The following is a 26,862-nucleotide window of genomic DNA, read 5'->3' as shown; positions in this document are numbered from 1 at the left end:
TTTTCAAAAGGATTAATAAATTAAACATCATTAGAAAGGGGTTTTTATTCATATCTTACAAAACAAAGCTCCACAACATGAACTAAACTAGATATAGTAATTTCAGAATTAAACTTTGTTTTCTAAAAACAGTATCACTACACGATAAAACTTGCTTTACAACTAACTCAAGTCTCATCTTTTGCATACAAAATATGCTTTTTACATTGAAATACACATTAACAAAGCAGGAACTAGAAGCTGGAATTATCATATGCTAAGATTTCTCAGTGAAAAATGCCTCAGCAGGGAAATACTCCCACTCTCCCACCCCTCACCCTGCAACAGAACATCTGTTGACTATGTATTTTCACAGAAACTTAAACTGATGGGAAACTTTCTACTGAAATTCCCTTTAAGGAAAAAAAAATCCATAACAAAAGCATGTCCAACATAGCTCAAATTCTGCTATGAAATAACATCAGAATATGCCTTTTTCTTGCACTGAGAGCTGTAGGTTATATTACAAATAAAATGTTTTTTAAAAGCCATCCAAAGCTAAACATTGCATTTGGAAAAATCAAATATTATTCTGTTAGTTGCTTCACAGTTGGTTTATTTTAAATATTAACTGAGACCATTAATCTCCTACCCACATCTTCAATCCAATATCTGAAGGATCACTGAACAGAAAATCCTCAGACGTCTGTATTAAGAGTATGATAAATAGTGCATGTTTAAAATTGTACAACAGTTTTATAAAATATTTCATAACAATAAAAAGTAACAAAGTTAATGTTTTCCAAATATAGAGCTTAACCTGTGGAAAAGCTTCAACTCATATCCTGAACTTTCCTTGTTAATACAAATTAAAAAGCTAAACAGCTTCTTATAAAATGATATACAGATTTGTTTTTAAAGTTAGTGCAGATAAGCACATTTAGAATTCTCTATGAAAGTTTTACTAATCTAGGGCCTGATCCTACAAATCCTTTGTGACTTGTATTTCTTATTGACTTTTGTAAGAATAAAGCTTATTTGTGAGAATAAAGTTTGCAGGATCACATCCATAAGCAGCTTTGCAATATTAATTGTGCTCTTTTATTTTACATTCTAGTAAATATTAGACTATGTACAATTTAGTACAAAATTATGAAAAACTACCATTTTAATAAAACCAAAATGAACCTTCCAAACATACTTAGTAGTTTGAAGGAAATAAGTGTTATCAAATCACTGTTTGGCACAACAGAAAACACAGCAATATGCTTTCTAAGTAACGTACAGTCCCAATTCTAAAACTGAGTGTGCCTGGAGCACCAATGAAGTTAGTGGGGTCCACCCCACAGACTCTAGTGTAAGATCAGGGTTTGAATGCCAAATTCTGCAGAGTATGGAGCTACTTGTATGAGACAAGCAACATTTGGTTATAATTGTTACATGTTTTTAAGAGTTAATGTTTCAATTCTCTACTCCTCTCTTTTATAATTTCCTTGGGTACTTTGCTGAAGTGAATACAATTTATTAACATCCAATAGCATCAAAATATGCCATGTAGGGTCCACAAGTTTTCAAATTTTCATACTACTGTTTAGTAGTCCCCACTATTTATTGTCATGTGAATCATTTCCCAGCTTCCAATGAAGGCTCCCTTTGCAATTGAGTTAGGCAGGCATCCTCTTATTTCTAGTCACTTCTGTAGGTGCCCTGGTACATCTTTGTAGTGCATGGACCAGGTTGGGAACAATTTTGCTAGAGTTCCAAGGCATGGTTTTTACATACATGTTGATTCAAGTACTGAATGGTTTTAGGGGATACTAATGCAAGCTCTAGACCTAAGCATCAAAACAAGAATAGTGATATGAAGGATAAAAACTCTAAAATTTTTGTAGAATTTGGAATTACAGGCTTTGCCATGGACTTAAAAGGGAATAGTCTCACACAGCAAATGTCTGTATATTTTCAATCAGCAAGCAGTTGCAATATGCAACTTCTACTACCCAATATTAAAACTAATGTATGATGTGTCACAATTCCAAATGAGAATAGCTGGTTTAATCCTAAACATGTAGATTTAATGGCTTCCCCAAAGTCCCAAAAAACTTTAGAAAAAAAACTATGTTATCTGGTATAGCACAGTATCAAATGTTTTCCTTTGGGGCTAATCAGACAATTAGTTTTTCTAATAGTCTAACAGTAATAATTGCATTTTGTTTTATGTACAATACTCATGCCTCAGCTGATGTTAGATTGAAACAAAGTACACGGATATTTGTCCAATAAAATTATGACCTATTCAGAATGTATTTTTTCCCAAACTCTATTGTTTGTAAAAAAAAATTGCAGTTTATAGAACCTGTACAAAAGCAACAGCTTCTCCTCAACTAGATTAGTTCATTCAGCATTTAGTGCAATCTTCAAAATGAAAACAGATATTCAAGTGTATGATTCCAGATATCTAGGTCTCTGTTTATGCACAAACATTTTATAACTATAGATTTGTTCTCTTTGTGAAGTGTAATTTTAAAAAGCAATTCTAAAAAAAATTAGTAAATTTTGATTATGTTAAAATGTATAGTAGTTAAGCAATTGTATTCTCCAAATATTCTTAAGTTTATTTATGCAAAAACTTAAGTGTTTTATAAAAAAGTCAACTGAAGTCAATGGATTTTGGATCAAACTCATAGCCAGGAAGTTCACCTCTGATATTAACTAGTGATTTATTGTAAAGACCACTTCTGAATTGGCAGGGGGTGAATTATATGGCCTATTAGCCTTTTTCTGTTTTTAACTTCTGCAATCATAAACACTACACTCAATCAGCCACAATGAAATAACATACCTACACAAATCATTGGCTATTATAAGGATGAAAAATAGTCTTATACTAGACAAATGTAGAGCCATGCACTCAAGTCCCAAACTTCTAATTAAATAATAGTGAAAAATTCCCAGTATCACAACTCTTCTGGCAAAGCCTGGTCTCCAAGGCCCTGATCCAAAGCCCACCAAAATAAACAAGTCTTTCAGTTGACTTCAACAGATTTTGGATCTTGCTCCAGAACAACAGAAATTTCTGGACAGATCCCTACATCTGCCATTCAGATGTCCCCAGGGGAAAATCCCCCAAAATCCCCATTTTAAAGTCTTGCCCTATTGTGCACAAAACATGGACTCTTTATCTTGGATGTCCATGTTCACAAGGATAGTATATTTAAAAAAACAAAAACAAAAAACTTGTCTTATGACAAATAGTACAAAATGAAATAAAGTCAAAGTGCATTGCAAAATACAGTGAAAGTTATTCACTCTTCTGAAATGTGATAAATTCAGGTGTTTAAATATCTAGTGCTTTCATGGAACTTTGCAAGGATGTTTTATTCAGATTCTTATTAAAGTGCCCATTCCATTAGTAGGTGCTTTTACAATGATCAAGATTTACTATATAAAAAATAAAAGTTAACCCATACAGGGGACGGCATGTACATCTTCAGAAACAATATTAATCACAGATTCACACTGTAGTCTCCAATATTCCTATGCCTGTCTTCCCGCACAAACAATGCGGGGGTGGTGGAGAGAGGTGGTCTTTTAAGCAGGTCCAGAAGGGTAACAAACTCAGACTCTGGTAGACCAGTGGCACATTATTCCATGTCAGTTGTAATGTGTATACACCAGCATGTGTAACTTCCAAACATATAGGCAACCTAGCAAGATAGTTAATTAAAATATGACTTTTTTTCCCACTTGAGTTATTTTATTTTTATATATATATATATATATATATATATATATATATATATATATATATATATAAAAAATAACTCAAGTAGGAATGTCTTGACCATTTTGAAAATGAAAACAGTCCTCAAGCAAAACTGCCTACTTTCTATTTCTTATTGGGGGGGGGGGGGGGAGGGTGTGTGTGTGTGTGCGTGCGTGTGCACGCGTGCGTGTGTGTACCTTCTAGTTTTCTTCCCATCTATAATCTATTTCTTACAAAAACAAAACAGAGCAAAAATAGAGCAGTTTAAAGGCCTAACACAAAATAATTCAGAATTTACTAAAAATCTGATATCTTGGTCAGATGAAACTGACACATTTTATATTCAAATTGTATGTATGCACAAAAGTTTATTCTTTACTCACAGCAATTATTTTATCCATTCTCGTCAGCAGTTACTTTATAAGTAGAAATATGGTTTCCATATTAACATACATTTCATATTATCATCAACTTTTAGCATATTTTAGATACCAAGATCTCTTTTGTTGTTTAATACCTAATCGGATGATTGCAACCTACGTTTAAATGACACAATCTGGATTGGTATTTGTAGAATGTATTTTTCCTAGATTTTAAGTGCAAGAAATTTAAATGTAACAAACATAAAACATATTATTGCAGGCCAATCCTCAGAGTGACAAAACTTCCTTCTCCATGAGTAAAACATCCCTGGCATATTTTATGGACAGGAACATGGAAAGAATTTTGCTTCCACTGTCAATTTATTAATTAGATTTTTTTTTTAGTTGGGGATGAGCACGATATCCTTCAGCAAATATGAAATACATTAAAAAAAACTAAATGAAAACACATTTTCAGTCAATGTTGGTTATGTTGACCTCTTGCAAAATGGCAAGCAAAATCATACTTATTTTTACATTTACACCCACATATGTTGCACTGAAAAGGATTTTCAAACCCATGACATCCCATGTGAATAGTATAAAGGATATTGTCTGCAAAATACATGTCACAGTGCTGGCAGTGATGCAGAAGCTGAGGATCCTGAACTGGAAGGGTTGGAGCCGGAGTACTTGGCTGACTGTTACTTATGCTAGGAGTACTAGTATGGCCACTGCGATCACTGCTTGGACCTGCCACTGGACTGTAGTTCCTTTGACTGTGTGGCGGCCGAGAATCCGGGCTAGTAGGAGATGAACTTTGAGGAATATTTGTTGACACAGATGAAACTACTGCTGGTGCAGTAGGCTGCTGTATCATAAAAGGCTTTTCATCTTGGCATGGTACAACATCAGGAGATGCTGGGTTTTGGTTTTCAGGTGGTAAGCTAGACAACTGTCCTGCTAATGTTGATAGCTGATTTAATGGATTGTCTACCATAAGGTCGTGTGGCTCTCGTGGCAGACCACTAGTCTGTGTTGTTTTTGTCATGGTATCATATGCTTCAGTTTGAATATTTGGGATTTCATGGGTGAAATCATTAAGATAGTCTGGTTTCTGAACTACCATGGAAGGTGGACTCAAATTAATTAGTGATCTTCTGCTGTAGCCCAGATTGCTGGTCTTCTTCTGCAAAACCCCCCACATTTTCTTGCTACTTAGGGAAGACCTAGTACCTTTTATAGGTACCATTTTATGCTTGCGTCTACGATGATGAGACAGGTTACTTCTGTCACTGCAGCGGAAGGAACACAATTCACATTTGTATGGTTTTTCACCAGTATGTGATCGCATGTGCGCTTCTAAATGACGTTCATAGGCTGATGCAAATGGACATAGATGGCATCTGTGTGGCTTTTCACCTGAAAGAGAGAAAGAGAGAGAATTCAAGAGCAACAATTTAACAGACCATGGAAGGGATAGAGCATTTCACTTTGTAAATTAACAGTTCAAATCCAGTCCAACCTACTGCTAATGGAAAGTTGCTAGGTATAAATGAAATGAGTTTAGAGGTCCCATCCTGTTCTCAGTGGGCAAGTGTGAACATTAGAAAAGCAACCACTCTCACTATAACTGGCACTAACTGAGACCTTTGTTGGAATGTTGTCAAGGTAGGAATGGTATTCAGTCTGAATAATACTCACATATCTACAGGTGTTTTGTCCAAAATGGGTTTCAGGCATGTAGGTAAGATGGCACAGCAAAGCTTGCAGTAGGGAAATTAAAATGCATTTATTTAGGTAAACATGTAACCACTGAAATTTTCAGCAGTTATGCATTTACACGCAGGGGGAAGGTGGCCACCTGCCTCTCACCCCCTCTTCCCTATGCTGTTGCCTTTGTATCAAAGAGGCAGCAATGTGGGGTAGGGTTAAGGAGGCGGGTGAGGCACCTCACTGGGAACCAGCTTAAAAGCCAGCACCCCACAAACACCAGCTCCCACCTGCTCCCCTCCTCCCATGCTGCTTCCTCTGATACAGGCACCAGCTTAAAAGCCGGCTCCCCTGCGCATACCAGCTCTCACAGAGACACCTGTCCCCTCACCCCGCACACTGCAGCCTTTGTATCAAACACCCAGATGTTTTTCAAATTTTAGTTAAAGATGAGTAGCTATATTTAGAAAAATATAGGCCTAGAAGGGCAAGTGAATTCTCACAAAGAACAATGAGGAATCCTGTGACACCTTAAAGACTAACAGATTTATTTAAGATTTTAGTGCTTTGTGTTCTGGGAATTAAAACTCCAGATTTATGCTCATAAAGAGGTTAAATGCCTTGTTGATGTACTGATACTGTTAACTTCATAACTGGAATTATAGAACAGCTTCCAGACAGACGGCGTTCCATTAATTCTTCTACAAAAGGGTATAGCCAACTCCAGGAGTGGAATTTGACCTCTCTCTCCTTGGCACTGGAAAACATAGTATTAACATTCTCTCCAAAGAAATTTTCACCATCACACAGCAGGTTCCAAGTAGACTTTCAAAAGGAGTTACATGTCTGTAGGCATCTATCATTGATCTCACATTCATACAAGACTGTAGGAAGCATGCATCTGCTGTTCTGCTGTCAAAGCCTCACAGATGAGGATATTTATGTTCACGATTCTCCCAAGGAATATTTACTGCAGTTGGTTTTCTGCCAGAGCTCAAATCAGTATTTGCTCAAGCAAGCCAGATCCATCCTGACAAAGAAAAATTGGAAAACTTTCCAGTGACAGGCACCTTACTGCTTAATATCACATTTTGGGACAATTATCTGTTATTCTCTCCCTTAACCAGATTTGCTTATACCACCAGCTTCAAAAGAGAAGCAGAAGGAAAAGTAGTTGCAGCCCCTGATGTAAGGTACTTCTATGAGATCATTTCAGAGGTTGGCACGTGTCTGCCAATTGGGCTTTGATATCTTTGTAATGATCATACAATTCATACCAAGGTTACACAATCATATAAAGACTGGAGGGAACAGCAAGAACTGGAATGCCACACACAGGTAATTTAACAGCTTTAAAATAAGAGAGTTATGGGATGTTCCCCCATGAAACCGAAATATAGTAGAGTGCCATGCCCTTCCACTGTATCTTATACTTTTTAGAGAACAGTTTTCAGCTTGCGAACTGATCTTTCACATTAAAAAATGCCTTCGTTATAATTTTAGACAGAGTGCTTTTCTTGTGTAATTGGCCTACTGGCAGATATTACAATATTATCTCCTAGTAGTAAAATAGAATACAATTTAATGTACTAACGCGAATGCAGTATTTTCTCAGTTTTTTGTTTATAATTAGTTTGTGATTGAGACTCTCACAAAAAAAGAGCTTTTCTGTAAGACCCAAAATCCTGCTAACAATTACACGAATGCAAAAACTTTACCACCAGAACTAGTTCAATTGAAATCAACGCAGTAACTCATAACAGTAAAGTTAAGCACAGAAGTACTTGTAGGATTGGAGCCTAAACAAGTACTATTAAAATACAATACCTCATTTTTTAAACAATGAAAGAAAAAGTATTTAAAAAATACCACAGACTTAACTTTTCTCAATTGTATGCAGTCATCACTATTACACTGTTTGAAGATACATACCTACACATCTGCAAAGCCTATGAGTAAGTTAGTTCCATATACATTGAGCATAGTATACAGAAGTACTGAAATACTGCCCCACAGCAAAGTACTGTAGAATCCTTCATACCTGTGTGAATTCTGATATGCTCTATAAGCCGTGCTGTTCCTTTGCTGGCATAGTTGCAATATCGACACTTCAGCTTTCCATCAAATGTCCTTTCAAACCCATCCACTAACATTCCTGAGTTTTCATCCAGTGAAACTTCAACAGAAGGATGATCTAGTCCATTCTGATCACCATCTGCCCCAGCTATAAACAGTAAATGCAGTAGAGATTCTGACTGAGAATCACTGGGTTGTTGCATTTTGTCAGCGTGAGACTAATCCAAACCTGTTAGCTCCTTACTTCCTTACATTGCCCCCCCACCCACAAATAAACTAATAAGAAATACGTTTTGTGAAAGATATATTTAAAGACTTCCCCCAGAAGGTTCTACAGATTTACAGACTAGTTAAGTAGCCTTCAGAATAATCATGTTGAAATGCAAACATCACCACAACCATTCCCCGCCAAAATTAGAATACTTGACAGCATTGAAGACAGCCTACCTCCCTGAAGGGTATCTGCTTCTTTGTCCCCACTGACAGATCCAGAAATCATATTAACATGGTGTGTTTGTTGAGTAAGATATTCCTGGAAATCTTTTACGAAGTCCAGAGGCTCTGGTTTCTTTTCACCCATATTCACGCTCTGAGTTTACAATAACTTGTGCCTAGAAAAAAAATATCAGTATCAGAGCACATTTCACTGAATTTGAAAAAGAATTCACATTTACAGAAATCATTTTAAATCAAGGATTACATCTCTATAGTCTTGTTCAATAAAAGCATATGGTCAAAGTAGAACGAACATGTATAGATAATCATAACATTGTTAATCTTTACCCCAGATCAATGCTATTTAGTTCTCAGCAACTTTATTATATAAATACTATTTGACTTATTACATTCTTTTATTAAATTTAAAATTTTAGTTGACTAGGCAGACATGAGAACAAAATTCAATCTAATCTTACCATTCAGTTCAGAAATATTTATTATATCATTTGTACAAAGCAGGGCTGTCAACACGCATTAATACCTGCAATTAACGCGTTAATCACAGGCATTTCCACGGCACTGCCCCTTTGAAACGCCAATAGGGGATCAGTTGGGGACTCCAGCCAATCCCAGGCTCCTGCAGCGTTGTCGATGCCCCTTAGAAATGCCACAGCAGTGGCATTTTCAAGGGGCAGTGCTGCATGGAGCTGAGTTTATCTGGGGACTCCAGCTGATCCCGGGCTCCCATGGTGCTGTCCCTTTGAAACGCTGTGGCGGCCTTTCAAAGGGGCAACCCAACACGGAGCCTGGGATCAGCTGGAGTCCCCAGATAAACCCAGCTCCATGAAGCACTGCCCCTTGGAAACCCCATTGCTGCTGCATTTCAAAGGGGCATCGACAGCGCTGCACTGCATGGGCTCCGTGTAGCGCTGCCCGTTTGAAATGCTGCTGCTGCGTTTCAAAGGGGCAGCTGAACTGAGCCTGGGGTCAGCTGAGGATTCTAGCTGATCCTGGGCTTCCACAGCGCTGCCCCTTTGAAACACCGCTGCAGCATTTCAAAGGGGCAGCACACGCGATTAATCGAGATTTAAATTTAATGTGCAATTAATCACTTGACAGCCCTAGTACAAAGGATTCGATTAAAAGAAAACATTTTTTGAAATGCCAGTTTTTAAATGCTGAGATATCAAATCTAAGGCTATGTCTAGACTACATCCCTCTTTCGAAAGAGGGATGTAAGTTAGGCAGATCGAAAGTGCAAATGAAGCGGGGATTTAAATATCCCATGCTATATTTGCATAATTGCGTCATAGTGTTCTTTCAAAAACAGGTATTTCTAAAGTGAAACTGCAGTCTAGATGCAGTTTCAGGAAAAACCCTTTTCTTGAGGAGTATGGGATCTTTTGAAAAAGGGCTTTTTTTTTTTTCCCTGAAAGAACCGGGTCTAGACTGCAGTTTCACTTTCGAAATACCCCTTTTCAAAAGAATGCTGTGATGCGATTATGCAAATGAAGTGTGGGATATTTAAATCTCCACTTCATTTGCACTTTCGATCTGCCTAATTTACATCCCTCCTTCAAAAGAGGGATGTAGTCTAGATATGCCCTTAGTGTACAAGGAAATCTACTATATATTTTAGAGAGTTTGTCTGTTTGATCTAGAACTCCTAAATGGTAAAAGCTAGGACCACCAAATTTGGTATGCAGTTTTCTCTTATCGTAACGTAAAGCGACTTAAGGGTATAGTTGTGCCAGAAAAACAAGATCTGCCTGGAATGGGATTGTTTCTCATAAAATCAAACAGAAATGAGACAATCACCAAATCAAGTACAGTCTTCAAATCTGACATAACTCAGCAAATGTTGAAAGAGACTAAACCAAGATGAGCCAAAAAAATTGGATGAACCTGGAACAGGATTTCTTCTCAATACATTTTACAGAAAAGAGATTAAACAGATATTTGGAGCAGCGCTCTGTCTTGGCACAGCTGAATCAATGCTTACTGGTTAAAAACTAGAAAACAAACTTATTGGAATCCAAATTGACTAGCCTTTGTTAAAAGCAAATGATAGGAGTTTATAGGGATGAAGAAAAAATACACTTGATGGAATTCCCATTTTAAAAGATTTACTAAAAATAACACTATTTTTGAAAAATATAATTATTTCAATAAACCATATAAGATTTCCTTTTATTAAAAAAAATGTACTGAATTAAGGACCTAAGCAAAGCCATTTAAATCTGCTAGTTTATTATAAAGAAAAGACTTTGTGACTAACAGACTTATAATGTTCTGTATCTTTGAATTATGTTCAGAAGCATGATTGCTCACAGACTTAAAGTTAGGCACATGGATAGTTATGATTAATGAAATAATGAATCATCACTATGCATCATGACACATTCAAGACTGTCAAGAACGTTAATTACCATCTACTAAGGCAAATTATATTTTGATTCATTCATGTTTTAAATCAGCAGTTGAGGGGAACCGATTTCAGAAGCTGAGAAACCTTTCAAGTGTCAAATTAGGTGTTCAACACATTTTTTATGCATATTTTGTTAGTGTTCTAAAATTGTGTAAGTTATAGAGGGAACTCATTCATTAAAAAATCAAATTACAAAACATAACATTTAATCTTAAATCAGTAAGATTTCAAAGTGGCATTGATATTACAGTACCATCACTTTCTCAAAGTTTCAAATAACTTATATACCATGTTTATGGAGACAAGAGTATTTTACTTTTATTTATATTTATATTTATACACACACACACACACACACACACACACACACACACACACACACTCATGCTACTTACCAACAACATGAATTGAATAAAATGACTCTACCAATCTACACATCTGTAAATTGGACATAAAAATTCTACTTACCTTAGTGGTTTTGTGAGACTAAAGAGAACTGATGATTTTACTGCCTTAACTAAAAACATTCATTTAATGTATATTAAAGTCTATATGTAAAAATACTTGAAAAGTATTGCTTGTGATACAGAGGCAGCAGCAGGAGGAGGGGGCTCCCCATGTCCCCCACCCTCATTATACATTTACTTGAATAAATACAATTTAACATCCCTAGTAGGAAATAGAGCTGGATGACACATATCACAACAGGAAAATCAGAGCTGCAGCCAGAGACAGGAACATAGCAGGAGATTTCTCCAGCTATTTTAAGCTACATTCTTTAGTTTTCCCTTGTGTTTCTGAGTTTTAAAAGTCTACATGAATTGTACCTGAATTGCAGTTGCCTGCTAAGTAGCAAACATACTCCAACCTGAACTCCCAATAGATCAGATAGAAAGCAAGGGAGCACTGCTGCCTCACTTTTCCTGAAAAAAAAAAAAAAGAAATAAAAAAATTAGCCTGTCCAACTTGTTTTCTGATTTCTTAATCAAATCTTTTTTGGCTTCCTGCTGAACTTTCAGAAGAGGGCCCCATTGCAACAAATAAAATTCATAGGAATAGTTTAATTGTTTTGTTACATGGACTACATTTCCAGAAGGACATCTTTCATGGACCTCCTCGACGCATCCCTCAAGCTATATAGAGGTTACAAATATTTCCTTCTGATGGCAACTAGTAGTGATCCGCAGAACAAGTTTTAGGGGAATCACTTTTTGCTGTCGGACAGGAAACTGAAAAAACACATTCTGCAATAGTATTGATTAACAGTGATGGGAAGAAGGCTTGCAAGGGCAGTGCTGCATAATTCTCAAATACAGCCACAGAATTTGAGTTTAATATTTTGCCAAGAACAGAGGAATTCATGATCTTTCAATAAAAAAAAATTCACCGTTACATCATTTGTCACTTTCTCTTTTCCAATATCACCACTATCAGACTTTCCTAGAACTTTGGCTTGAAATAAGTTTAAGGTGGAAGATAAAATTCAAGTCTGAAAAAAGGCAGTTTCAGATATTTCAATTCCTGCAAGTTATTACAGCAATCATTAACATATATATTTTCAGTTAGCAAATCTTTTCATTTTACAGAAGTGACCAGAGTTTCATTAAATGATCTGCAAGTGTCCAGTACCAAATTCAAAGTCACTACTAGTCACTCACATAGTGCTTTGCATTTTCCAAGTGCTTCACTAACACTAGTTGACTGTAACAAAGTTGCTTAAACTACGAGGACCAATTCAACACATACCACTAGCTACTGGAATGCTGGTTTCCTGCAGATTGTCTTTTGAGAGATTTCGGTGTGAATCTTTCTTTCACAAGGATGCTTTGTGTTAAACAATATAGTATTAGTGCAGCATGTTACTGTCCTGTTAATCCCACTTATTATACATCAGTTAAATAACTTGCTACTGATCTAGTAATAGCATATTAGCTGGAAATTTTTTAGTGACAAGTCCCTGAAATGGGGAGGGTCTCATATCAATTTACTATAGTGATATCCAGCCCCTGTGGTCCTTGAGGGCAACTGTGTTAAGAAAATTTCTATTAAAATACAAATTGAAAAATCTGTTCTAGAAGTGCTTCTTAGAGAACGTAAAGTGCTTGAACAAAACCCACTTCAGAAATATAATAGTAGGCTCCACACCTCCCCAACTAAATCTCAGATTTCTTATGAGAGGTGAGAGCACTGTTAAGTTGCTGTGCTTTCCCTGCTACAACTGCTCACAGCTTCCCCACTACGCAGAATCGCAGAAGAGAAGCTGCTCACGTTATCTCATTCTCTGTTTACCTGCCAAGCTGAGGGAGTCTCTGGGAGATCTTAACCTACAGAAATGCCCAGCAAAGAATGTCTCCTCATCCTCAACTGAGCAGTCAGAGAAGCAAAAGAGAAGTTGAAAACAAACCACCAACTATAGCTCCCTGATACTTTGTCAAAGTTCAGTTTAGAGCTTTGGGGTTGTTCTTACCTTACACAAGCTGTAACTGGACCCTTTGGGACCATAAGCCAGTTGAGGATTGCCAGCATGTAACAGGATTCAGCTGCTTTCCCTACACAACTTGACCTCAGCACCAGTAGCATTAGGATGGAAGCACACAAACTAGCTAGGTATATGTGAATGGTGCCTTCCTCAGAAAATCTACCTCAAAAAAGTGAGTTTGGTCCTGTGACGGGGCAGACAAGCCCCGCACTCTGGCGGACAGCTGGGGAGAGCAGTGCTGGCTGGGACGCGCAGATGAGGGCGTTCGGGGTTGCCTGGGCGATGGGGCAGGCGAGCCCCATGCTCTGGCGGACAGCCGGGGAGAGCTGCACCAGCCGGGACACGCTGGCGCAGGCATCCCGGGCTGCTTGGGCGAGGGGGCGGATGAGCCCCATATGCCGGCAGACAGCTGTGAGGGACTGGGTCAGCAGGAGGGCGCAGGCGTGGGCCTTTTGGGCAGCCTCAGAAGCCCATGAGGGGAAGAATGGTGGAAGGGGGAGGAGTCAGGCACCGCCTGGGATGCCAGACGGCCATGTCAGCGGTGCGCCATGACCTTTATAAATGGCGGACCCCGTACCCAGGGGAAAGCAGAGAGTCTTAGTGGCGACGGCTCCCAAGAGTGCGGGGGAGCCGACCGTGAAGGCTCAGGGGTAGGACCGGAGCAACAGGGCTTTGGAACCGGCAGTGGGGAAGACGCCCCAGCAGACCATGACCCCTGACGACCCCGGAACTGCGAGCCTGAGCCAGGATCAGGAAGACTTGCAGGGGAGTGGGGCGAATAGACCGAGGACCCATCATGGGGGTAAGAGGAACCGTCGACAGGGTAGGAAGTGGCTTGGAGTAGAGCGTTAGGCCCACGGGTCAGTGTGCTACAGGTGGTCACCCCGCCAACCAATAGGGAGAGAAGAGCGTCATAATCACTCCCCAGGGCTCCGGGCTGGGACCCGGTGGAGAGGGTGGGCCCGGGTCCCCCTACCCCAACGTAATCCCCAAGAGGCAAAAGTCCCTCTTTTCGGGTGCGGCTATACGTGAAGGGAGGGGAAATTGTATAACGGGTACAAATGAAACCGCGAGAACTCCAAACGAAAGGGGGAGGGCTACAGAAAAGAGGGGCACTCCCCCCGGACACAAGGGGGGAGGGTCTCCTACAGGTCCCTTAACTTTTTTGCGGTATGTTCAGGCAGAAAGTGTTAGACATCAGTGCTATACCAAGGGCTTAATTCAGAACTAATGAGCTTCAGAAGCAGTTATATTCAGTTCTGATTTGGAAGAACAGTCAACAAGATGTACTTTTGGTGGTTAGAGAGAATAGAGGAGAGGACCCTGAAAACATCAGAGGAGTGAAATAGGAATTCTAACTTAACAATTCAAATTAATTCCACCTAGTCTTTTCCACTCCAATATTGATGAAATACAGAAGAAGAAATCTACTCCAGAAGTATATATCCCATAGAGAGATCATTTTAATAAAATATGTAAATCTCTACAAGTATATAGTGACAAACAAATCAAGACATTTCTAGTACTCAAGACTGAATAACAACTATGCTTTCTAGCAACTGCCACATTAATACCATCAGAAGGTAAAAACCACAACAAAACAAAGTTGATAGGCAAAAAAAAAAAAAAAAAAAAAAAAAAAAAAAAAAAACCCCACCAGATTCCCTTGGTTTGCAAACAAATGAAAGGGATTTCCCTACTTGACATCTTTGTTTATTTGTTAAATGTGATTTCTCCATTTTTCCTTTACCCACTTGTTCAACACAAGAAAGCATTCCAATGGGTTATTTATTTTCTTATTTATCAAAATTGTGTCTAAATAATTCTTAGAATAGGGATTAAACCAGGCTTTCTCTGTTATTTTTGGAATCTAATACAGTGGCTGAAATTCAGCCCTGAAATAAGTGGTGTTGTTGTGACAAGTAGGCCTACCAATTTACCCAAAATATGAGCTCAACGGTAAAAATGTATACATTCATAAAATGTTACAGTAATCTGTTACAATAAATGTTGATGATAAACATATGAATGGAAGACAGAATTATTGAATTAGTCTAAATAAAAAAGCCAAACTGATATGATTTAATCTCTGTGTTAAATTATACTTGCTAAAAACAGGAGACATGGAGTCAGAAGTTTATAAGCCAAAATTGATATGCGGACTATTAGGACTAATTGATGGGTAAAATAACAGAGGGGCTATTCCACCCTCATTCCCTTTTTGGGTCCTTAAAAAAAAAGTATTTGTGGGAAAAATATGAAAGAACAAAAAAAAAGATACAGGGAGAGAACAGAGAGGCTAGTGGAGCAGGTGTGACTCATGGTTGCCAACCACCAGTTTCCTGGAACCCTGGGCCTTAATCATTCTGATCTTGATAAGTGGCCAGAGAGAGGGGCCCAGATGACATCACCACCCCTACCATCTCCAGCTGAATCCCCAACATCACCTGGGATCATAGTTATTACCATCGTTGATGTCATGTGACTATTGGACATGAGAGCTTTTCCTTCTAAGACTGGACTTGTACAGCTGTAGCAACAATACTCTCTCAAACCCATCTCAACTAACTTCTCTTTTCCCAAAAAAGACATTTAACAACATTTTTTATACTAATAACAAACATCTTTTGTTGACACTGTCAAACAACATGGAGTGTTTCCATTTAAAAAACACTCTCCTACAAGGAAAAGAATCAAATGTTACAATGAAACCCTTATTTAATACTTTGCATTTCAAATGTGCCTTTCATTCTTTTTGGTATATTTAATCTTTTAAAAGATTTTTACGGGTGTGTTTACCATATTGCTAAGCAGGCCGAGATCTCAGTACACCAATCCCCAGGCCTTAACAGTTGATGACTGGTGTTATGTCAACATCTTTAACTCATTTATTCCATCTAAATTAATGCAAATGTGCCACTCTGTTGGCTTCCAAGTTATAGTGCCCTTTTATGGCCAAGTTGAATATGGTCCACTATTTTCTCTTCTGACCACTGTAAGTTAATTTTAAGCACATCTTTACGCATCAATTTTGCCTACCCTCTTTCAGATGTCACCAGCTTCCTCTAGGTTTAAGTTAACTTGTGTTCCATTTGGTGGTGGCTCCTGCAGTAAAACAAAGATACCAGGTCATGCATTAAAAATGTGATGGTGGGGGAAGTAGTGTAGATTCCAGAGGCCAAGTCTCATCAAGTTATAACTTTAAAGCATGTCAAACATAGGGATTAAATCAGTGGTGCACAAACTCTGTGTACGCGTGTGCACACGCATTAAGAAATGTTCACCCTTAAAAATACAAATAAAAGCGCAGTCAGGCTTATTTTCAACCATTTAGTTTTCATAACTACAGTAGGCCTATCATTCCTTTTAAAATTAAAGAGAATCAAAATTAATTTTAACCTCATTTAATGATTAATAATTGACATGAAAACAAAGCAATAGTTGAGAACCCGGGACCTCTCCAAGTGAGTCAGATGCTATAATACTAAACCAAATGAATGAATAGTCTCATCTCTGTTTCTTTCCTCCACCTTCTGGAAGAGTGTGACAAAGTAATGAAGGAGGGGTGTGACAAACTCTGTGAATGGTGGGGGTGGGCTGCAACTGGAAAGTTTGTGCATGAGTAGACTAAACTCATTCAATAATTCATATTAAAAATCTGAGTTTTGGGATGGTTCAACAGGAAAATATTGAACCAAAGAGTCTGAAGTGATACTCTCTGCTTCAAGGGCAAAAAGTTGATTTGTGTGGTAATTTATACAGTGACATTTCAGACTGAAAAACTCTCACAGATGAATAAATACTGAAGAGTGGAACTGGGGAAAGGTAGAAGACATGATTTAGTGGTCTGACCATCATGTTTAAATTAACTTCATTCCTTGTTACCATAGTTATGATTCTCAGGATCCTTTTATACCGATGTACATAAATTTCCACAGGATCTGAGAACTAATTCAAACCTCACCATATTCTGTTTCACATGCAAGTAACACTGCTTTGACCTTGCTTAAATTAACAAACAGCATACTGTGCTTTTAAAAATGCACATATTTTTCCCCTAAGGAAAAGATAGGAAAAAAAAAACAATCAACAAATATTACTCATATCACATACTAACATTGCTCATTATGTGGCTATGAATACCTCAACAAAATTAATTAAATTATATATTTTAGTGAGTAATTTGTGAATGACACCTTAAACTACTTTTATAAAATCCTATTCATGTGAGGAATATAATGTTTTAAAATGCACCATCAATCACTGTAGAACAGTGTTCTCAAACTGTACTCCGCAGAGCCCCAGGGCTCCGCGAGACATCTCCAGGGGCTCCGCAAGGTTGACAAACTGGAAACAGACAACATACAATCAGTGGACCGTTGGGGTGCCGCATACATTTTTATACACGTAATGGGGTCCGGAGCCCAAAAAGTTTGAGAACTGCTGCTGTAGAAAATGAAGGGATAGTAGATTTTGTACTTTAATGGTAAATTTTCATGATAATTATACCAAGATGTATAAAGTAATCTTAAATTCAGCCTCCTACAATTGTGTCAGAGATTTACATAACACATTCTGTAAGCTAAAGGGTTTGTTTATTCACTGCTTTTGGGTAAATGTTTTTCTTTGCTTTGCTTCAACATTGTGTAGAGTGCTGGACACTGGTTGATTTCCTGAATACCCCATTCAACCTAAAGCTAACTGCTTTTCAGTATGTTTCATACATATATTTCAAAAAGTACTGCAGAATGTTTTAATGTGAAAGCCTTATATTACTGAAAAGTCTTCTACAGTTATCCTGAAGAAAAAAAATCATGCAGATACACAGCTGAGCCTTCTGGTTTGCTCCTACACTTCAGATATCATGGCTCTGAAATAACGGACACACAAACAAGCAGTTGGAACCTTTGACAGCAAACAAACCTACATGTGAAGCTACACATTTTCCATCAAGGAAGTCTAGAAGAGCATTTAAGTCTTTCTAACACTATTTCAGCTTGCTGTGAAGCCACTTGGCTGGTATCTCAGAATGAAGGGATTCTTTCCTAAAGAGCAGAACCAAACACCTCTGAACTCCCATAACTGTTATTTGACATATTCTATTACTTTCTTTTCTGAGAAGCATGTGGGTGGGCAGAAGAATCAGGATCTAAAGCAATCACACATCGTGCTCAAGTTTTTAAACACAGTTTCATGACCAGAAAGTTAATGCCTCACAAAAAATAACGACCACCTTTTCAAAGATTTCCCATGTGGTACTCTTCTAAATTTAAAATACAAATGAGTCTTCATACAAAGGCCAAGAACCAGATTCTCCATCTTCCAGTCAGAGCACTGTTTCCCACCCCAATTGCCTAGCAGGAGCCCACAGAGGGGGAAAACTACACTACCACTGCAGAACTCAGTTAAGCAAACTTTAATCCTCCCAATTTAAGAAAAAGAAGATTTCTAGCAGACTCATACCCATTTTCAGGGAGGATGTGCTAGGAACTCCATGCCAGTGAGCGCATTTTCCCAAGCCTGTTCTCACACCTCCCTCCCCGATTCAATATCCCTCACAGCCAGACTCGTTTGTGTCCGTTTCAGTTTTGTTAAAAAATAAAACACCACGGTTTGGAACCGCGCCAGGGGCATCTGTCGGCCAGCAGCTCTTGCTATCGGTCTCCTGTGCGGGGCGGGGCGAGAGAAAGGAACAGCCACCCCATTCCGAGGGAAGGGAGAAAACCCCCGTTGACACTCCCTCCTCAACGCTGGGAGCGGAGAGCAAAGAGAGCGGCACCCCCATCGCGCTGGGGCCAGGCGGACACCCCACCCGCTCACCCAGAGACACAGCGCAGAGAGCAGGGCAAGTGCCCCACTCCCCTGGGGGGAGAAGGGAAAACCTGCTGCCCCGCTCCCCCGTGTCCAGCTCTGCAGGGCGGGAACTGTCACTGCCTCCCCCTCAGCCTCTTACTCCCCGGTAACAGACCCCCCCCCCCCCAGCCCTGAGTGAAAGAGACAAGGGGGCTAGTCACAGGCGACAGCAGCTCCTTGGGGATATGCGCACAGGGCGGCTCTCTCACCCCCGCCCCCAGAGCCCGGCTCCTCAGCTGCGGGTCGGGAGCAACACTCACCTCCCCTGCACCCCACAGCTCCTAACACCCACCGAAGCCGCCATGTTTGTTGTGTCTCCCGTAGTAGTAGCCCCGCCCGCCCGGCTCCCCAAGCCTCGCGAGAGTAGCACGCTTGCCTCGCCGCGCAGGCGCAATTGGACCGTGGTGGGTTCGGGTGCGTTGCTCCCAGCGCGAGCTTAGGGGCTTCCTCGCGTGCGCCCCGAGCCGAGGGGAGTCGGCGGCCGCAGCAGCGAGCATGGCGGCAGCGGCGCTGTGGCGGAGCTGCGTGAAGGTGAATCGTGGGCCTTGAAGGGGTTGGGCTGCCTCTGGCCCGCTCTGCCCAGGTGCCAGGCGCCCCCTTCCCCAAGGAGAGATTCGGGTGCGGGGTCGGGACCGTCCCCCCTCGCCGCCCTGCCCGGACCCCGTCACACCCGCCTCCCCCCCGTTCCCGCCTCTCGCAAGCCTGTCACGCCCCGCGCGCCTGTCAAACCCCCGCGCGCCTGTCACACCCGCCTCGCAAGCCCGCACACACCCCCGCGCGCCTCTCACACCCGCCTCGCAAGCCCGCACACACCCCCGCGCGCCTCTCACACCCGCCTCGCAAGCCCGCACACACCCCCGCGCGCCTCTCACACCCGCCTCGCAAGCCCGCACACACCCCCGCGCGCCAGTCACACCCGCCTCGCAAGCCCGCACACACCCCCGCGCGCCAGTCACACCCGCCTCGCAAGCCCGCACACACCCCCGCGCGCCTCTCACACCCGCCTCGCAAGCCCGCACACACCCCCGCGCGCCAGTCACACCCGCCTCGCAAGCCCGCACACACCCCCGCGCGCCAGTCACACCCGCCTCGCAAGCCCGCACACACCCCCGTGCGCCAGTCACACCCGCCTCGCAAGCCCGCACACACCCCCGTGCGCCTGTCACACCCGCCTCGCAAGCCCGCACACACCCCTCGCGCCCTCCCGCTCCGAGACTCACACCCGCCCCCCCTTCTGCAGCCTGGTTCTGAGCCTCGGCTAACTAAACAACACGTGTGAAAAATCAGGACAGGGAGCGTGGGGGGTAATAGGCGCCTATATAAGACAAATCCCCAAATATCGGGACTATCCCTATAAAAATTGGGACTTCTGGTCACCCTGTCCTAGCCTATCTGCAAACACCCCCTCCCCCCCTCCCAGCTATTTTTAGAAGATTAAAAATTCAAAAATACCCTATTTTGAGGGGAAAAAACTTTGGGAGCACCTATTGTTGTGTGAACTTGTTAAACCAGGTATCTTCCACTCAGACCCCTGTAGGTCTCCAAGCTGCATCTAAATCCTGCTGATTCATTCAGTATAACATCACTATAATTTGTCTTTTGCTACATCTCCACAGAACTAAAACTCTTATTTAAAGTAGGGTTGTTGATTAATTGTAGCTAATTCTCACAATTCAAAAAACTTATTGCGATTTAATCACACAGTTAAACAATAGACTACTAATTGAAATGTATTAAATATTTTGGATGTTTTTCTACATTTTAAAATATATTGATTTTAGTTACACAGGATACAAAGTGTATGCTGCTCGCTTTATATTTTTTATTACAAATGTTTGACTGTAAAAATGATTAAAGAAATATTTTTCAATTCATCTGGTACAAGTATTGTCATGCAGTCTCTTTATGGTGAAAGTGCAATTTACAAATGTAAAGTTGTTTTGTTCCATAACTGCACTCAAAACAATTTAAAACTTTAAAGCAGTGAAGGACAACCTAAGTTAGTGAGTGGGCCGTATGAGTGGACCTCCTTCGTGTCAGTGGGCCACAAGATAGTCGTAACCAAGGTGGTCTCGCAGGATGGGGTACAGGCAGACCCCGACTTACGCAGATCCGACTTATGTTGGATCCGCACTTACGAACGGGGCTTTTCTCGCCCCGGAGCTCACGGGCAGCGGGTCGCCACCTGTGTCCTCCCGGTCTCCCTGGTCTGCTGGGGGGGGTCCAGCAAGGCCGCTGGACCCCCCCAGCAGACCAGGGACACCCGAGCAAAGCTGCCGCCTGGGCGGCTTTGCTCGTTTGCCCGGGAGCAAAGCCGCCCAGGCAGCGGGACCCCCACCGCCTGGGCGGCTTTGCTCCTGTTCCCCTGGTCTGCTGGGGGGGTCCAGCAAAGCCGCTGGACCCCCCCAGCAGACCAGACACACCCGAGCAAAGCCGCCCAGGCAGCGGGACCCCCGCCACCTGGGCGGCTTTGCTCCTGTCCCCCTGGTCTGCTGGGGGGGTCCAGCAAAGCCGCTGGACCCCCCCAGCAGACCAGACACACCCGAGCAAAGCCGCCCAGGCAGCGGGACCCCCACCGCTGGACCCCCCCAGCAGACCAGGGGGACAGGAGCAAAGCCGCTTTGCTCGTTTGCCCGGGAGCAAAGCCGCCCAGGCAGCGGGACCCCCACCGCTGGACCCCCCCCAGCAGACCAGGGGGACAGGAGCAAAGCCGCTTTGCTCGTTTGCCCGGGAGCAAAGCCGCCCAGGCGGCGGCTTTTTTCGGGGGTCCCTGGTCTGCTGGGGGGGAGGGGGCGCAGCTAGTGCACGCCCCCCAGCAGACCACGCTTTTGTTGCGGGATGCCTCGGGTAGAGCAGCTGGGGTGCTGCCAGGTTGGTCCTGTGGGAACCTACCGGGCAGTGCCCCAGCTGTTCTGTCCCAGGCTCCAGATTCAGCAGCTGTTGAAACTGATCAGGCTGATTCCAGGAAGCTGGGGGCAGAGCAACTCTGCCTCTGGCTTCCTGTAGTCAGTCCCTGGTCAGTTTCAGTGGCAGCAGCTGAATCTGGAGCCAGTTCCGACTTACATACAAATTCAACTTAAGAACAAACCTATAGTCCCTATCTTGTACATAACCCGGGGACTGCCTGTAGTTTTGCTGACTGTGCTTGTATACCTAGAATTTGTAGAGTATGCCAGTTGAATAGTAGTACTTTGCAGAGGGAATGCATGGCTCTCACAGTCAGTGTTGTGTCCAGTTTCCATGCATCTCACTTCACGTGCCCTTGCCTTACATATGTGCCACTTTAGTAATACTGGTAGGAAAAAAAACTACAATGGTCAACTACAGTGGTCAACAAAATGTCTCTCAGACCACACATAGAATCCTGACAGGCTGTAGGTTGCCCAGCACTGCTTTAGAGCCTAAAAGTCCATTCAGCATACTTCATATTCAGCCACTCACTACAAAAAAATTAGTTTACATTTACAAGAGATAATGCTGCCTGCTCCTTATTTACAGTATCACCAGAAAGTGAGGACAGGCATTCACATGAGACTTTTGTAGCAAAGTTAGAACCGGCATTACGAAGTATTTACATGCCAGATATGCTAAACATTTGTATGCCCCTTCGTATTTTGGAGACCATTCCAGAGGACATGGTTCCATGCTGATGATGCTCATTAAAAAAAGCGTGTTAATTAAATTGTGACTGCACTGCATTGGGGAGAATTGTATATCTCTGGCTCTGTTTTACCCATATTTTGCCGTGTAATTCATATTATACTGGTTGGACCTCCCTGATCTGGCACCCCCAGGACCTGACTGAATCTCAGAGGGATTTTGCCAGACATGGGGAGGTCATTTTGGGCCCTCCTGCTTCCAGCCCCACCACCTGCCCTGCTGCCCCACCAGGCTTCTTAGCTCTCCTGGGCAGCCCAGCTTAGTTATGCATGTGGCTCCTTCCTCCCCCAGAAAGCTGAGCCACTCACTGGCTCCTGGCCCCCTCCCTGCTCTCCGCAGCCCAGCTGAGCCATACACCAGGCTTCTCACTTTTCTACACACACACAGCTCTGGGCTCTCCCTCTGCCTTTTAATTGCTTGACAGTCCTAATTTAAACTATTATCCTCTTTACTTCAGTAATCGCACTGACTGTGACAATTGCAGTTTTGCCCTGCTCATATCTGTTCACAATGTTATTGCAAAGATCATTTTCTTAGCTTGTCACCCACTCTTTCCAACCTTCTGCTGTCTGCGCCTTCTCTAGCTAGTGTTCTAAAATAAAATTAGTGGACGTTTCTGATATATGCTGATTGGGTAGATTTAAGTTTCTCTATTTTGAACAAATACTTTGAAGATTTAACTTTTTTTGTTTTGTCTTCATTATTTCATGTGTATTTAATAGCTACAGTTTCATTAATGGTTAAAGAGTTTAACTTTCAATTCTGCTACTAAAGTGAGGCTGGAATAAATGTAGTATGCTGTCATTAATCTAGTTTTCTATAAGAATGTTGATAAGTGAAGAAATATTTATATGCTATGGGCATCCTCCAACATTCTCCTTGGCCTCTGAGGATAGGACAAGAAGCAATGGGCTTAAACTGTAGCAAGCGAGGTTTAGACTGGACATTAGGAAAAGCTTCCTAACTGTCAGGGTGGTTATACACTGAAATAAATTGCCTAGGGAGGTTGTGGAATCTCCATCTCTAGAGATATTTAAGAGCAAGTTAGATAGATGTCTGTCAGGGATAGTCTAGATGGTACTGGGTCCTGCTGTAAGGGCAGGGGACTGGTCTCAATGACCTCTCGAGGTCTCTTCCAGTTCTAGTGTTATATGATTCTTGAGATTTTAATAACTCCATCAAAATTTGAAGCTGAAATCTGTTGTCCGAAAGAAAACTGTTGCAGCTACTTTTTTAAACAATTTGAATGCTAGAGAATTATTAGTTCTCTAAATAACCTTAACTAATATATGTTGAAATTATCACCCATCCTCTACTTACTCATCAGCAATTTATTTGAATCCATTTACAGTGCTGTCAAAATAATATATCTTATGCGCACTTTTAAAATATGGAAAACAGTCCTTCCACTACCATATTGTAAATCTGAACCTGCAAACTATCTCATAACCATGATATAGGCTGTATGCACAGCCCATTCTTTGCTTCAGCTACATGTTAACATTTTCCTGTCTGTTAATGTCAAATTTTACCACCGTGCATTCCACAAACTAGAAATGTAAGCAAATAGTCGAGTAACTGAGGCAGCCAGGAGAGAGGCGGGGGGGGAAGCAAGACCGGTGTCAGAGGCAGCAGCTCGAGGGGGAGGGAGCAAAAGGAGGCTGCTGTGAAGAAGCCGTAGTCCACAGTGGCTGCAGGCAGAGGCTGCTCCAGCAGTAGCCCCTTTCTGGGGGTGGTGCCAGCTCCCCCCAGATGGTTGCTAAGGCTGCAGAACACTATTTAAATGGTCCTGGTTCCTGGTTGTGGCACTACCCTGGCAAGAGCTGGAGCTGCAAGACCTTTAAATAGCCACAGCAACCCCAAGTGGCCACCAGCCAATGTGGTAGCAGTGGGGCCAGGATCTGCACACCCTTTAAATAGCAGCAATTAAAAGGGCTCACAGCTCCTGGCTCTGCTGCTACCACATTGCCTCGCAGGCGCCCAGAGTTGCTGTGGATATTTAAAGGTCTCCAGGTTGCGTAGCCACAGCAACCTCTAGGCAGCTTGTTAGGCAACGCAGTAGTGGTGTGGCTGGGAGCTGCGAGCCCTTTGCTTTGTTTGTACTTCAAAGCCTCTGATCCTTGACAACTCTGGGGGGAGACTAGTCCCCAGCTCTGCCCCGTATGCCCCAGGCTCCACCTCTTCTGGGAGAAGGAGGGGATGGAGCTGGCTCATGACCATGTACCAAAATTCATGAAAGGTCCCCTCTGTTAAAATTATTGCCCACTCCTGGTCTTTATTGTGAATTTTCTAATTTCAGCTCTTTGCTGTATCACTTTTTGACATTTAAAAATAAACAGCTGATTAAGGCTTTTTGCCAACTGGCAGTCTGTTGCTTATAATTTTCATTATACCAACTCTGGAATTTAAACTTGTTAATTGAAACATGTTTTAATATCATTGCATCTTTTCTGGTGTATTTGCTCATTCTTAAATTTATAACATGTTAAGTTACTGTTTATTTTGACAAGTTCCTCTATGATAACATAGCTATGCCATAACTTCTGAAATTATTTTAGCCACATGTTTAATAATCTAATACACATTGTAGTCAAATTATGTGGACACTGGGATTGCAGAACACTTGAGAACAAAAATAAAAATCATAATACATTCAAGCTTTAATAAAGAGCATTTGTACAGCTGTCCATGTAGTTGCCAGCATTCTTAGTTGATTGGTCTCAAGGCAAAAAGACACTCAGAATAATAATTAAGACTATTATTATAAGAAAACTTTTTAGTATTTAATATAGTTATGGGTTGAATGGAGACAAATCTTTTAAAATGTTCAGCTATTAATGTGAACATTCTAGCAGGCTTCTAATATTAGCAATACTAACAACAGATTCTAGCTGATTGATGCAATTCTCAAAGCTATTCATATTTTACAAACAATATTTTTTATCTTTACCAAAATAACAATCTCATACTTACCAATGGGTAAAAAACTGACGGGAAGAAAGTAGTTTGTAGGATTGATAGACACAGGTTGAAAGGAAATTGAATTGATTGAGCTCCTTTGCTCCCAGTGCTAAAAAACTTGAAATTAATAAAGTTGAAAATAATACATTATATATAATTGTATTTCCTTTCAGTTATTGAATAGAAAATAAAAAGTGTGAAAAATCTGTATTCTTGTTTATAAATACTTGAGCATTTATTTTTGTATATCAAAATTTATTTTTATAACTTTATTATTTGTCAACAGCTAAAAAGAAACACGCCAGCATACTTGGCTTCTTGGAAGGCTCCTCCTGCTGTTTTTAAATCATCCAAATCAGAAGCTATGGCAAACTTAGCCAATGAGAGAGTAGTGTGTGCTCCACTTGACATGCTTTCAGAAGAAGAGATGATGATGAAAGAAATGGGTAACTTGCCATTCAAGTTCTTAAAATTGAGTAGTCTATTACTAGATGTCACAAAAAGTTCAGCATTAAATATTTGTAAAATATTGCTTTTTATTCATAGCTACATTTTGAGACCAGTGTGTTTATTAAAGTTTATGTGAAAACTTGATTTCAAATTCTGTTTAGGTCAGAAGTGACTCAGGTGACTAGCCTGGTCTTTGCTGCAATATCTGCTCTACTATTTTTAGCCTGCTAGTTCTAACAAAGCTACTGTGAGTCTATCTACCCATGCTGGAAATCACATCTACTTAGTTGTAGTTGGGCCTCTCTAAGGGCAGAGTTCTAAAGAGTGTACTGGGCACAGTGCAGGAGTAAAAATCAATATAGAGTGGACCAAGGTATTTTTCACTCTGTAAATAATGTTGGTTTTAGGCTTTAACACCTGACCTTGCTTTTGAATGTAGTATTGTAAGGAAAGGTGATACTCTTCATATTTGACAATTTGGATCCTATCAGAGTCTGAGTCACTAAATTCATTCTCAGATTTCATGGCTTGTTTATTATTATCATGGGACAAGATACCTGTTATGTGTGGTGTTAGTGTTTTGGGGCATCACATTCAGAAAGCGGAGTTAAAGTTACATTTTAGGAATTATTTTTACCTTGACTCTGTATTTCACCATTTTCAGAAGATTGAATATAGTGAACTCAGTGTCCTGGAA

The 26,862-nt window shown here is 41.2% G+C and overlaps 2 protein-coding genes across 3 annotated transcripts in view; one reads left to right on the top strand and one right to left on the bottom strand.

The window, feature by feature from the left end:
* Positions 1-27: 27 nt before the first annotated feature.
* Positions 28-19,484, bottom strand: IKZF5 (IKAROS family zinc finger 5). Of its 2 annotated transcripts, none has more exons than XM_075935314.1 (6): positions 19,355-19,484; positions 16,281-16,346; positions 11,590-11,685; positions 8,344-8,507; positions 7,862-8,044; positions 28-5,529 (listed from the first exon to the last, which is right to left on the bottom strand). In XM_075935314.1, exons 4-6 carry the CDS (start codon positions 8,474-8,476, stop codon positions 4,586-4,588), a joined length of 1,260 nt encoding a protein of 419 aa, XP_075791429.1. In that variant the 5' UTR covers positions 8,477-8,507; positions 11,590-11,685; positions 16,281-16,346; positions 19,355-19,484; the 3' UTR covers positions 28-4,585. The 2 variants fall into 2 exon arrangements, with proteins under 2 accessions (XP_075791429.1, XP_075791430.1); XM_075935315.1 differs by having other exon boundaries at positions 19,387-19,437.
* A 5-nt stretch (positions 19,485-19,489) lies between these two features.
* The window catches only part of ACADSB (acyl-CoA dehydrogenase short/branched chain), a 29,774-nt gene continuing 22,401 nt past the window's right edge, over positions 19,490-26,862 (top strand). The window contains exons 1-2 of the mRNA XM_075935313.1: positions 19,490-19,625; positions 26,002-26,161. Coding sequence (XP_075791428.1) covers positions 19,590-19,625; positions 26,002-26,161 — 196 coding nt within the window. The 5' untranslated portion in view covers positions 19,490-19,589. The remainder of the gene's footprint in view (positions 19,626-26,001; positions 26,162-26,862) is intronic.

The sequence above is a fragment of the Pelodiscus sinensis genome, chromosome 8 (genome assembly GCF_049634645.1).
Source record: "Pelodiscus sinensis isolate JC-2024 chromosome 8, ASM4963464v1, whole genome shotgun sequence".
Classification (NCBI taxonomy): domain Eukaryota; kingdom Metazoa; phylum Chordata; order Testudines; family Trionychidae; genus Pelodiscus; species Pelodiscus sinensis.
The sequence above is the reverse complement of the archived record's forward strand: the minus strand, read 5'-3'. Positions and strand labels throughout refer to the sequence as shown.